General features: G+C 35.0%; 1 protein-coding gene across 2 annotated transcripts; it reads left to right on the top strand.

Annotated features, from left to right (window-relative positions):
* Positions 1–5,850: 5,850 nt before the first annotated feature.
* On the top strand, positions 5,851–13,166 carry LOC134537342 (heme oxygenase 1). 2 transcript variants are annotated; one of them, XM_063377679.1, is made up of 3 exons: positions 5,933–6,022; positions 6,185–6,306; positions 11,889–13,166. In XM_063377679.1, exons 2-3 carry the CDS (start codon positions 6,198–6,200, stop codon positions 12,530–12,532), a joined length of 753 nt encoding a protein of 250 aa, XP_063233749.1. In that variant the 5' UTR covers positions 5,933–6,022; positions 6,185–6,197; the 3' UTR covers positions 12,533–13,166. The 2 variants fall into 2 exon arrangements, with proteins under 2 accessions (XP_063233750.1, XP_063233749.1); XM_063377680.1 differs by lacking the exon at positions 6,185–6,306 and having other exon boundaries at positions 5,851–6,022.
* Positions 13,167–14,942: the final 1,776 nt, after the last annotated feature.

The raw sequence follows: 14,942 nt of genomic DNA, 5'->3' as shown, positions 1-14,942 counted from the left end.
CCAAAATTGATCTACGAAATTTATTTATGAAATAAATTGTGTAGCACACCATAAGGAGGATTATGGCAACACCGAAAACATCACTAACATTGATGCCGTCCCCGCTACCTCTGACTATTTAGACGTGATTTTTGCTTGGGTTCGTGATCTCAGGGAAGGTTCGGCCTTGTGGCTAGAGGTAGGGGTTAACGCAGTAGGGCCCCCCGAGCTGTTATGGCCACTCGGGACGCCTGAAAAATAACACAAAGTTTCTGGAAGATATTTGATGAATTTATTACAGCACAGCCCAATACATGGTGCTGCCCGTTCTGGCCGTAACGGTTTGCCCGACGCGACTAATCACACGCACAGCTCACTTCCTCAGTGGCGGCTCACGATTTTAATGCGCGTGAGGGGCGGACTTGTACACGTGATGCGGCGGTTACAAAATACACTCTAACAAGACGACCGACACTTAGCCGAACAATACACTTCACTACTACCTAACACTTAATAAACTGGGCTAGTGGCACGTAGGCCCGTGTCTCCGGCGACTCTACGTGATACCTAGATGTGTCCCAGGGACTGATTCGTTAATACATTTGGCGGCACGATGCCGTACAACGGTGATACATAAACCCTAACGTGACAGATAACACTTTGACGAGCAACTATTTTACTACTACATAACACTTAATAAACTGGGCTAGTGGCACATAGGCCCGTGTCTCCGGCGACTCTACGTGATACCTAGATGTGTCCCAGGGACTGATTCGTTATTACGTTCGATGGCACGTGTCGCCTGCTGGCTGCCCCGTGTGGGCCAAAACTAAGTAGCCGGTAAGCTAAGTTGGGGCGTGAAGCGCCGACGTTAATTCTCGTAAACTCCCCACAGTACTTTATTACGTAGAACACTCATCTTGGAGCACTGATTTAATTAAGTTAAATAACTCATGGTAAAAGGTTGAAAAGATATTACACTATTGAAAACTACATGTCGGTGAAAGCAAAGGTTGATGGTTCCGCGTTGCGCGCAGGCTGCCGGCCTGTTCGAGCTTCTGAAGGACACTGGCTGTGTCGCCGCGCGCGACCCCCCTCCCCCGCCGGCCCTCCCGCGGAAACGTGTGAATTTCGCGGGAAACTGAACCGGCCAGGTTCGGGACAAATCGCACAGTGAAACATGATTTTGCAAGGACTGAAATATTAATTGATGAAAATAATGTTTAATAAAAAGCTGTGAAAAAATATACATAAATTAATTTGTTGTAGTGCAGCGGAGGGATATGCCACACCCGGCCGGATCCTTCCGCCGGCGCAGCACTCGTTGCATGGCGTTCGCCTCGTCGCACGAACTACACTTTGCAACGCGCACGAGCGCGTTCGGTGCACACGCTTTTGCGAGACATTGATGAGGCATAGCGGTCTATGCGACATAGAGGAGCATTGGCGGTCGGCGTCAACATATACATGTTAGTTTGACAAGTTGCATGGCTTGAGTTTTCTTAATATATCTTGTGAAAACTGGAGCCATTCAAATTGTCAGACTAGTAGCTATCTGTTATGCCGTAATCAAGAGGTGGCCATGTCTGCATGATGACATGGTAACCAGATGAAGCCTCTTGTCCGCACATAATGGTCTTCGCCATGTTTGTTATACGCCGAAAACGTTGGTTGACGTTTAGTGTTTGCATTGTGGAGACAGTACTAAATGACTGTATTTCATTAAATTAACTGTGTTTAACCACGGAGATACTAATTCATACTTACTAACCATCATCAGACATGGTCAAGCAGCATTTCCTAAATGTTTCGGGCGTCACAACATGGTGATGTCGATATAAAAAAAAGTGACTTCAACGACGTCACAGCATACAGCGTCGTGACAATTCCTAACTTTATGCATATTCATATTCATATGTTCAATATTAGGCCAAATTTATTGAAAGGTGTTCGAAGAGAACATTTTACACTGTAAAATGAAAAATTATCTTAATAAACTTTTTTTTTCATTCAGCAGTATGATTCAATATTTTGGTTTTTAAATATAGAGTTTTGAGTACAAGCTCAGTCCAATTGAAGTTTCAACAGGAAGACAGAGTTGAAAATATGTTTGAGATTATCTGTCGAAATTTAATTGGTAGAAAATCTGAAAGCTATAGGGTAGGTAAGTACTTATTTCATAAATGCATTTAAAACTAGAGGTTGGAGACCAAAATTTCACCTTGTGTTAAGGCCTTAATAAACAACACGGCGAGAACCATCGTTAAGTAAAACATTTCAATCATACGTTCAAAGTTTTCAAATGTGTAAAAATCTTTATACAAATATTTATTCATTTTAACTGCAGTGTAGTCCTGCTAATTCAAACCCCGCTTATCCGGAAATTCGGCTAATCCAAAATAGTATACCTATTTAATATAATTTTTTAGAAATTACTTTTTGTGTGTTAACTCAACTATCAACATGTTTAGTGATTTCATGCTTTCAAAAGAGTTATAGGTTGTGATACGTGGTAACTGTAATACTTGCAGAGATATATATTATACTACAAGCTGTAGCATTGGGGCACAATTTCAGTGTTTCAGATTAAAGGGACTCCACTGTGTTACTAAATTTGAGTGCTTAAAGCAATAAAGCTAGTTTCTAGATGTTTATCACACAAGGAATTTACTTAATTTATTGTAGAAAAAATAAATTATCTTTTTTTGTAAATGTTTATCTGTGTAAACATAAGTCTTTAAATCCAAACACATAAGGAGAAATTGTGTAATTTTTTCTAAATATAATAAATCTTTTTTTTTCAATAAAACATTAAAACATTGAATGGTGAAATGAGATTCATGTCTGGTTTAAGAAGGAACATGCTGTTTACCTCAAACCTAAATATGCTTTTGTTTTCTATCCCACGGGAAAATGTGTAACGCATCTTGTGAAAAAGTTAGGTCGTCTACAGCTTGGCCAACATGGACCGGTGCATAACATCCAACTAGCAAAAAAATTATCTTGATCTTGACGCTGTCATCAGCGACAACTATATCATGCGGAAGTAAACAATTGTTCTTAGAAGTCGAATTTCGAATACAGATATTGTCAGACTGCAGTAAAAATAATGAACAATGATTAAAACCTAATATAGAGAAATATGTTTAATGTGGTAAATACGGTACTGGTACCTAAAATCAATGTAATTATCCTTTTTTTTAGAAATTCTTTTCGTTTTTATTCTATGTAGGCATTGAATATAGCATCCCACTTTAGGAAATAATGTTCTAAATTATTTTCAGTGTTTCAATATAAAATCAAGGCAAATTGAGCTTTTGCAAATATTAACAATGTAGGTACTGTTATTTTTTTTTGGAACTGTATACTGCTACTCTGAAAATGGATATCGAAACGCCAGTATAATGTGTAACAGTGACGTGTCTTGAATAAAAACAAAACTAATAATGGTGCTTCCATATAATGGCCGCGAAGAAGTGCAAGACTGTGAAATATACTGAGTAAATATTAATATGGGTGAACATAACTGTTTTGAATAAACTAAGTTAATGTTCTTCTGTGGTTTTTGTACATGAACTGTTTGTTTGCATACGTGGTAAACTACTACAATGTGCAAGAATCTAACTTCTCATCGTGAGGAAGAACTGAAAAATAAATAATATCGCAAAATGTCACCGATATATCGCATATCTTCCTGTTAAATATGTTTCTTTATAATGTTGGTCAGTATATGATTATAAATTTTCGATGTAAAAATTGGTAAGCTTCAGTGAAAGATATTGTATATAATTATATAATACCTTAATTAAAGACAGAATTGTGTGTTTTACGAATGGAACTATTAAAGTGTTTAAAAAGAAAGGTTGTGTTTCATTTCCTTACAGTAAATATGATAAGTAGCTAGTAATATAAAACCACTGAACTGAAAGCATGTGTTTCACATTTTGGAGTATATGTCAAACTCTGTCGAATTAAATTCAGTAAACCAGACACTGGTCTGGACATTACACAGGACTTGGGTTCGAATCCCAGTTCAGTGTTTTCCCGAGATCTTCCTCTATGTCATAGTTCAGTAGGTATCGTTATTATGTTTTGCCATATCTAATGACCGTATTGTAAATGAGCCCAAATAATAATAATAACTAATTGGGAACAATGCAGCATTAATTCTTTAATAGGTTCTCGTAATCAGTTATTATACTCCTGTCTATGTTTGTTAGCATGTTAAATGATTTACAGCACACATTTATGTGCTAAGTGATTGGGTGGTCAGATAACTATGCTTCTCAACAGTGGGGTCAAACCGGGATTTCTCATAATTGGGAAACATGGATATATGTCATGACTGGTGGGTTTTCTAGGGTATTACTTTTTCCCCACAATTGCATTTAGTTGTTTCACATCTAATCATTCTAAAAAAAAACCTTTATATGAGGTTATTAAGTCGATCAATTCCAAAGTGACTTACCCTAACAGCCCAAGCACATTCCATCCTTATTGGATATCCAAAGGATATCCTGTGGTCGCCAACCATCAGTGCTCACTCTGATTGATGGAGGTGCAGGCTGATATGTTTCAATGCCACCTCAGCCAGCCATGTGCAGTGAAAATAGGGCCGTGGCAGTGCGATGCACCGAACATGGCCAAGGGAAAGGAAGTCCTACGAGTCGAGTGCGCCAAATGACCACCATTCGACTATCGCCTATGCGATAGTACACACAAGGGTTTGTGTCTATTCCAATACACAGGGACATTTATAAAAAAACTAATTAAGAAAAATTTACTCTGTAGAAACAAACCTCTTATGTGATGATTGCTCTTACACAAACATGACCTAGATCCGACTCCTGTTAGATAAACGTCTCTCACTCAAATCAAACCGGGTGGACGTCTCTCCCACCAGGTGGAAACTGTCCTATTTGGATTCCGAAGGTGGATGCACACCTCACCATAGATTCCTCAATATTGTATAACTTATCCTGTTCTAATAATAGTGTAAATTTTTCTTACCAATGTATATATTACTCTGCAGCCACCCCCATTCGGTCCATTTCACATACAGGCCACATAATTTATATATATAGCACAGTTCTGCTGGTTTAATCGTGACCAAGATTTCCCACCTAAGCAGGGGATGTGTGTTAGGAGACATTAGCTATTTCAAAGATGAAGTCAATTTTTCTCAATGTCATCACCATATTGTCATACCTATAACATTGCAGAAATGGTGTTTGGCCCCGTCTGGTGATGGAAAATATAAATTAGAATCTCCGTCGTTAGAATCAGTAATTCGTAAAGTACAGTCATTTAAAACTGTTCTCACAATGTAAACACTACATTTCAGCCAATTCTTTGGGCGTCTAATCAACATGGCGCAGACATTGAGCTGAAAAAACATTTTTGATTCCGTTATCAAATAATCAAGGCTTACAATTATGCTTAGAACACAGATTATAATTTTAAAACGTTGTAGCTTGGTTTTCTCTTTCGAGATATTATTTCTTAGAAACAGAAATGGAAACTAAAAAATGCCATTTTTGTTTCAACAGTATTTAGTTAAACACCAATTGCATAGTATTAAATAATTTAGCTTCGTTGTCACACTATTTATGGGAAATTCATGTTTGTAGTGGTTGGCTTATTTCCTCCTTTTAAATATCTGGAATTATTAATTAATTTTTTTTTAGGAATAATTATTTTTTTATTAACGGTTTTTTGTGACATAATAAATGATTTAATTTATTTTTTTAACGTAGATAATATACAATTTTAATTAACAGAATTTATAGAAAACTAAACAGTCACAATGTTGGTCATAATGTTGAATCCTTCAATTTTTAGGAACTCGATATTCGATAATTTGGAGCAAAAGGTTGGCAATGCTGAAATGCGTATCTTTGATGTTATTTTGAATTTTCGACACAAAGTTTAAAAAAAATTATATCAAGAATGACAGAAGAAAGCTTTACAACGAAAATGCGCAAAGCGACTAGAGAAATACACAGTATCAGCGATTCTTTAGTCAATGCTAAATTGGCCTTCGGTAAGTTAATTACTATTATGAAGTTGTAAAGAACTATAACCTAAAAATAAGTTTCAATTGCAAAACGTAGATTTAGCAAAGGTCTAAATATTTATTTCAAATGACTTCCTCATAATGAGCCTGAGAAGGGTTCTGATATAACCGCTAATGCATCTTCTACAGGCAGACTTTAGGTATGCAGGGAAGTATACTTAAGGGAGGAAGCAGCTTGCTGAAGGAGAAGGCTTACATTCACACACGGCGGTGCTTCAGAGAACTGGAGGGGTTCAGAGGAAAGCAGCTAGGTGGGTGAAGGGCAAGTGAAGAAGAATGCAAAATATTTTTAGGGGTAGAGAGTAATAATCTCGCCAGAGATGTTAGAAATGGCATGGGGTAGGTTTAAAAGATTGAAAGTGGAAAGAGAGGTGGGTGAAGATGTACTAAATGTTGAGTGGGAGGGGCGTGTGGGAAAAGATGAAGAACCAAATATGGGAAAACTAGAAGCAGGAGGAATAACTCTGGAAAGGTGCTTGGAGAAAGAAAGAGAACAGAGAGGGGGAAGAACTCTCTGGTTATGAGGCTATCGGGGATGGAATAGCTTGGATGATAAGAGAGTTTTGGAAATGATTATGCACTTCAGGAGGATAGATAGAGAAAAGTAGGGAGAACTGCTTGCGGCTGGGCTTGTGCCCAACTGCAGCATCAGGATCATTCATTCGATGCTCAACTTTATGAGCACAGGGTTGGTTCAAAGCCCACTGTACCTTGGAGGTCCCAGGACAACTCTCAGTGCAGTAACGTGCAATGTAAAATCCTGTTTTAAAAAAAAAAAAAGTGATTCTGAAAGTAGAGATGTTGGTCTTCCAGAAATGTATTTTTGGGAAATTTTTCCGGTAATTTACCGAAAAATTTTCTGGAGAACCGTAAATATTTTCCAACAAGTTTCACTTGTACAGAAACACACAAATTAATTTACAATTTTTCTTTTTATACACAAAAATAAATAAAAACATATCTTTGTCTTTCTTGACCACCTAATGGCTCACCAAACATTCGAGAGTTGGGTAGGACCCATGCTGTACTCTACCAACTGATAGGAACAAAAAAATTGTGGTTTAAACAGTGCTACCAATCTGCCGAAAATAAACGATTGTATAACATATATAAAACTATCTTCAATTATTTGAATATATGATGGCAATGGAAAAGGGGATTACAGTACGTGGTTAAATTTTTCCAGTGGTTAAATTTTTCCAGAAAATTTTCCCACTGACAACTCTTTGTGAGTGTCTCCTAACAAGATGATTGTAAGTTCAGATTAATAATCAATTATTGGTCACTGTTATAAATTCATATGTGGAGGTAGGGTGATATTTACAACCTAATGTTTAGAGAGGTAAAATAATGATATAAAATATCTTTATCTAGTGATTTTTTTAAAGGGCTCATATAATTTATTATTATCAAGGAAAAACTGCACCTGATTTCGCTACTTATTTTAACCCAATGAACTAACCACCTAGTGGGCCAAACTAATAACTTGGCCTTTTATGATTGCAAATGTTGAATTTGTTGGATACAACACTAATTTCTAAATATGCCATCCTACCTAGCTTTAATCAAAATACTTTCGTCAATCTACAAAATTTTGCTTTATAAAATAGCTCTTGTAAAGCTCCTAAAAGAGGCACATTTCACACAAAATACAAGTTTATTTTGGTAAAAATCAGGTTTGCTGGCCTGTCTCAAGGGCCTCACTTATAGTACACTTGTAAATACCTGAATACATTAAAACAATTAAATAAATCGCCACTCATTTAGCAAAGAAAAAAATGCATAACTTTAATGTGTAGATATCCTAGTTTTAACATAGTCATTTTTTTATTTTATATATATATGTATGTGTGTGTGTGTATATATATATATATATATTTTCAAGTTCTATTTCAGTTTCTTCTCAAAAATGTTGGTTTGAAACCCAGATTAAAAAAAGTCAGCCAGCTGTGCAACCTAACTTAAGTTCAAAAGACTACGTAAGCTGTGAACCATTAAACATGTTGAAATATAACATCAGTAGTAGATTGAGTCAATTAAATATTGTTCCTAATTATATCCAATGTATAAAAAGTAAACACCTTGAGTTAGAACAAAACATAAGTGACCCCAGATGTAATTTGAAACCAAATGGTGTGTGTCAAACAAAACAGTGCCTTAGAGCAGAGTCCCCAGTAGAAAATAACTCAAAAAATTCAAAACTTACCTCAAACAGTAATTTGTATAATATATTACACGTAAACATCCAGTCAGTAAGAAATAAAACATTGGACTTGGAAACTGTTCTACATACTGACTTAAATCACTACAGTGTAATTTGCCTTACAGAACATTGGTTAAATGATCAAGAGCAGTCATTAAATATTATAGATGGCTACCAAACAGTCTCAATTTTTTGTAGAAAAAATGGCTATGGAGGAAGTTGTATTCTAGTTGATAGTTCAAAAAGCAGTAACTTTCAGGAGTGCACAAACATAAAGAATTTAAGTGTTGAAAATGAAATTGAATGCAGTGCAGTAAAAATAAATACAAATTTATACCATATTACAATTGTATCAATATATAGGCCACCAAATGGTCAAATAAAACTCTTCTTACAGCAGCTCGAACTAATTTTGACATTGACACTTAAAACCTCTAATGACAAAGTTTTGCTGTGTGGGGACTTAAATGTTGACTATTTAACTAACTCTAAAATTAAACATGAGTTCATTGATATGATGGAAACATTTAATATACAAAATTGTATAAATGGCCCAACTAGAATAACAGAAAATACTGTATCACAAATTGACTACATGCTGACAAATCTAGAGATGTATGATGCCAAAAATATAAATCTAGGATTGTCTGACCATATGGCACAAACTATCACATTACATTTTAAAATGGAAATTCGTAAAACAAACATTAGCTATAGACTCTTTAGTGATGAAAATATTTCTCAAATGAACAGTCTCTTATTGAAGGAAAATTGGGAAGATATATATCTCACAAATGACACAAATAAAATATTTAATTCTTTCTTAAACATCTATTGTAGAAACTTTGAAGCAGCTTTCCCTTTGAACCATAAAACACTAAAAAAAACCCGTATAATTTAAAAAAAGATAAAAATTGGATAACTAAAGGTATTAAAATATCTTGTGCAAAAATTAAAGAACTACACCGAATTTATAAAAAAGGGAACACTACTAAAGATTTTGAAATTTTTTATAAAAATTACAAAATTATATACAAAAAAGTATTGAAATGTGCCAAACAAAACTACAACAATCATAAAATAGAAACTAGTAACAATAAATGTAAAACAATGTGGAAAATTATCGGAAATGCAAATGGGAAAATAATAAAACAACGAACAGACAAAATATCTTTAAACATAGAAGGAAAAAATGTACATGACTACCAAGCTGCGAATTTCATAAATAATTACTTCATAAACATCTGTAATAATGAGACACCATTAGATACAAAGCTAAATAAAACTTCTACTTTGCAAACGTGCGAACTTCCTCATACCTCCAGTTCACTATTTTTAGCACCGGTTACAAAAATGGAACTCATAAAAGTACTCAAGAGCATAAAAAACAAGCATACACAGGACATATATGGTATATCAAGTTTTATAATGAAAAAATGTTTTGACCCTATAGCACAACATTTTCTTTACTTAATAAATACAGTAATAGCATCTGGAATATTTCCAGACAACATGAAAACAACTAAAGTAATCCCCCTACATAAAAAAGGTGACAAAACAAAAATAGAAAATTATAGGCCAATAAGCATATTACCCTCATTTTCAAAAATAATAGAAAAAATTATTTCAAATAGAATTATACAGTTTTTAAACAAACATAATTTATTATGTGAAGAACAATTTGGATTCCAAAAAAATAAATCTACTACTACAGCGACTTACCACCTTCTTAAACACATCCTAGAGTATCTGGATAAAGGTAGTGAAGTATTTGGCATTTTTTGTGATTTATCAAAAGCATTTGATTCTGTACATCATGGAAATTTAATAAGAAAAATGGAAAATTATGGTATAAGAGGTATTGCCATTAAACTACTCTCATCATACTTAAAAAATCGAAAGCAAAGGGTTTACCTAAAAGAAGATACTATGGAAGTAACATCATATTGGGATACAATTAAAACTGGAGTTCCACAAGGAAGTATACTTGGGCCGCTACTCTTTCTTCTGTACATAAATGACCTTCCTTCTCAAAAAATAAATGGAAAGATGATACTCTTTGCTGATGATACAAATATTGTTATAACAGCCCCGAATAACACCGAATTAAATGCGTTAGCCGTAAACACTCTAGATAACATGGAATCTTGGTTTAAAGAAAACAGACTAAAACTAAATCTGAATAAAACAAACTTCCTACACTTCAAGAGAAACACAGTGTTCAATCCCACACACACTTCTTACACTTATAACGGTCAACTAATAGAGGAAAAAAATTCAACAAAATTTTTAGGTTTTGAAATAGACACCCACCTAAACTGGCACTCGCATATACACAACACTGTTAAAAGACTAACCCGTGCTTGTTATGGTCTTAGGGTGATTCGAATGTTATTGTCTAAAGACTATGTAAGATCTGCATATTTTGCAAATTTTCATTCCATTATGAGTTACGGCATGGAACTTTGGGGACACACAGCAGAAGGAAACAGAATATTTAAGCTTCAGAAAAAAGCAATTTGACTAATTTCCTTTTCGAAACCATCATCATCCTGTAGACACCTATTTCAAGATCTCAAAATTATACCTTTTTACTGTCAATATTTTATCCAGATAATGATTTTAATGAAAGATAACATACATCTACACAAAACAAATAGTGACATACACCCGTATCAAACAAGAACTACACTCAACCTCAGAATACCATCTCACTCCACCAGCCAATATGCCAAAAACTGTAATTATGTGGGAATCTGCTTATATAATAGTCTACCTCGGCATGTTAAAAATATTAATAATAAAAAATTGTTTGCAATAGAGTTAAAAAAAATAGCTGAAAAGCAGTTTTTTTATTCTTTCAAAGATGTAGAAGACTATATAAAAATAAAAAATAATAGCAAAGATTTTATAGGGTAAATTCAATCCCACTTGTAATGTATGTTAACTAATAAGTAAAATGTAATTGTATATTATTATTATATTTTTTTTATGTGAAATTGTATGTTTTTGTTTTTTGTGAAATTATATATTTTGTGCTTTTGTTTTTTGTGAAATTGTATATATATTTTTTTTTTTTTTTGTGAAACTTTATATGTATATATATTTTTTTTTTTTTTCCTATATGTACTTGACATGTATCATACCCCAGAAATGGGGTCAAAGGATATGAAAATAAATAAATAAATAAATAAATAATATATATATATATATATATATAAAAGGAGTATATATTAAGAGCTTATTTCAAGCCATTGTATCTGAGATGTTAGTTTTCTGAAATAAACATATTAAATCTTCACAGAAACACTTAAAATTTTTTTTATCATTTTTTTTTTGAACAAAAAGAACTCAATTAAAAAAATTTTTTGTCTTTCTTTGCAATATAATGGCTCACTCAACATTTGAGAATTGGGTAGGACCCATGCAACAAAGGGGAAAAAAATTGTTTAAACAGTATGCAGAAAATAAATATTTATGTATAACATATATCAATCCATCTTAAAAAATAAATTCAGGAAAGATATGTGGTTATATTTTTCCATTAAATTTTCCCACTCACATCCATGACAAGTTATAAGTTTAATGTAATATATTTTAGCCTTTTTTTTTATTTTTTTTTTTTTCCAGCCCTGTCCGACGATGATGTCTGGACGGAGGGGCTGCTAATCTTCTACGAGATTTTCAGATATCTGGAGCAGGCACTGGACAGGCACAGGAACAGCCCTCTGGCCCGGCTGGACTTGGAAGCGCTGAGGCGCACCGAGGCGTTTGAGAAGGACCTGAGCTTCTACCTGGGCAGCGACTGGAAGAGCAGCTATGTGGTGGGCGACGCCGTGGCGGCGTACCTGCTTCACCTGAGGAAGGTGGAGTCCGCCGACCCCGTGATGCTGTCGGCCTACGTCTACCACCTGTACATGGGGCTGCTGTCCGGCGGGCAGGTCCTGGGACACAAGCGGCGGCTGCTGGCGAGGCTGCCGTTCGCCGGCGCGGCGCGGGAGGGCGGGGACGCCGTCACCAGCTTCGGGGACGCGCCCATCCCCCGGCTCAAGTGCGAGATGAAGGCCGCGATGAACGCCCTCGCGGGAGACCTGGACGAGGCCGCCCGGCAGATGCTCTTGGAGGAGAGCAAGACCGTATTCGCCAGGAACAACGAGGTCATACGAAGCGTGAAGGGCGGGACGCACGTCGTCTTGACGAAGATGCTCATACTCGTGATACCGGTGTCCGTCGCGCTGATGCTGTTCGCATTACTTGTATTCTACAAGAAGTGATGCGCGCGGGATGTCGAGATGGGTCCGAGCGTATCGTGGATTCCAGGACTAATTGTATTCTTATATTATAGAAGGAAATAGTACAGTAAAACCTCGCACAACGAAATCCTCGGTATAACGAAGCAACTGATAAGTCCTGCCAAATCGCTATGTAATCCTATGTATTTATACCTCTAAATAACGAAGCATTTTTTGGATGCAACGCCAAAAACACCCGCTACAGCGAAGGTAAAACAGAAAAATCTTCAAAATGTTTCTGTAGGATTGTCATAAATTTTCAAGTTTGCTTCGTAAATAAATTATGCTTCGGCAAGTAAACAATACTGCCGCCATCTTACAACTGATTGGCCATAGAAGTAAGAGTTACGGACGTACTGAAACGCACTTTGACTACCAATATAAGCTATCGTACTTTGATTAATCAATCTTCCGAAACTGCCTAGAAAATTAGAAAATTTCATCACATGAACAATTTACATCATTGTTCTGTGAAAATGTGTGATCGTTTATTCGTGTTGTAATGAATGCCGATAACCGATACAGATTCTGTGGAAGTGTTTCTTAATTAAAATCTGTAGGTTTAGAAAGTTGTTTTTGTTCCATGTTGTAGGGGGAAATAAATTATTTAACCAGTTATGTATCTTGTTTGGAGGTTCAGTTTTTCTGGGTTATATTTGTTCGCTTGTAAATAGGTTATGGTTGGACAAATCTTGTGCTGTAATAAATGAGACTAACTTTCAGAAATTTATTGTTAGTGTTCGTAAAATGGATAAAAAAAACGGAAAGCAATTTCTCTTACAACGAAACTGGAAATTCTAAACGCAGTAGATCAGGGAGGTAAAAAAGCAGAAATAGCTAAAAGATTTGGCATTCCAAATTCAACACTGTCAATAATAATATACAATATACTTATGTACTGTAATCAAATCGGATTGGTTTGCTTAATCTTTATGTATTTGCTCTGCTTGAGGACTCTGTAGCATGTATTAAAAAGTAGGTAAGTACTTTGTGTATACTGTATCTATATACTGAGTACCTTCTATTACTTCTGTGTTTTTCGAAATAATGATGGCTACAGAAAAAAACCTTTGTATCACAAATCATTTGTTCATTGGTTTTAAATTCATCTCATTATAAAGAAACCTCACTATAACAAACACACATATTATCAGTCCCTTCAAGTTTGTTATACAGAGGTTTTACGGTATTACTGACTGGAGTATGTTAGCATTACATATATGCATCTTCATACCTGTTTGTCTAGTTATTCAATGTAATGTCAGTTGTGTTTGTATTTACTCTGTAAATCATGTCTTATCAATTTTATTTTGGTGCACATAACATATGCAAGTTATTAAATCACAATATACAAAATGCACACTTTTTCAAACCGACAGACAAGTGTTTAAACAATATTTTATTTGTATTCATTACATATTTATGAACACTAATTGATACCAGATTGTGCAGGCCCCCGACATTGTACAGCAGATACTCAATGCAGGTTCTGCCACGCTTCTGTCACGCAAGGAGAACACACAGACATTTGTTAAATAGTAAATTAGTTTTCAAAATGTTAAAACATTCATATTTTAGCCAAAAGTTTTGCATTTAGTGATTTTTAACTAGGTATCATTGCCTTTTAATCTATGTAGGTTTCAGAAAACATTAGTTTGAAGCCAAATATTGTTATTCAGTGGAACCTGTAATTGCATTTTCAGTATTGCAGTTCACCCGCAATTAACATTTTTTTTTAGGTTTCATTAAATATATTGTAATACTTTCACATTACATTGTGGAAATCATCACTTTCTTCCCACAATTCATGTTTGAAATACAATGTAAAAACTGGTTTTTGTTTACATAAAAATTGTTTCAGATTTTCTCGCAAAATACTATTTCCCATGTAAGAAGTTGCCTGAACCCTTGTTAGGAAATTACCACTGACTCTTTAAATTAACACAAATACATTGTGTAAAGTCTCTTTCCGACACATTTTCAGTCAACTGTTCTGTTGAAGCTGTGTAGCACGATGAAAATGTAGTTGGGAGCCAGTGCTGGTTGTTGGCATAATGTTTGGTTGAACCGGCACCTGTACAGAGTGTTTGCCGGTTCTCAAATATCAATATTTAATAGCAGTGCGCGCACTCTTGTCTCGTGTCCAGTAAACTATATTTGAAAGCTTACAATTGTGTCCACCAGGCCACATTTATATTTTTTATTTTGGCTATTCTGATTTTTCTGAATTATTTCTATTTTAAATTACTGTTTCAATCTTTAAAAGTCAGTCGCAGTATTTTTAATTATTTAATTTTAGTGAGTAGTTCTTTTATTTAGTATTCATTTGTTTGGTTTCATTCAATTTCTTTAATACTGTATATCAATATTGGTTCTATGGCCGGTTACTGGG

The sequence above is a fragment of the Bacillus rossius genome, chromosome 12, assembly GCF_032445375.1.
Source record: "Bacillus rossius redtenbacheri isolate Brsri chromosome 12, Brsri_v3, whole genome shotgun sequence".
In the NCBI taxonomy this organism is placed as follows: Eukaryota; Metazoa; Arthropoda; class Insecta; order Phasmatodea; family Bacillidae; genus Bacillus; species Bacillus rossius.
Note: the sequence above shows the minus strand (reverse complement) of the source record. Positions and strands in the feature narration are given on the sequence as shown.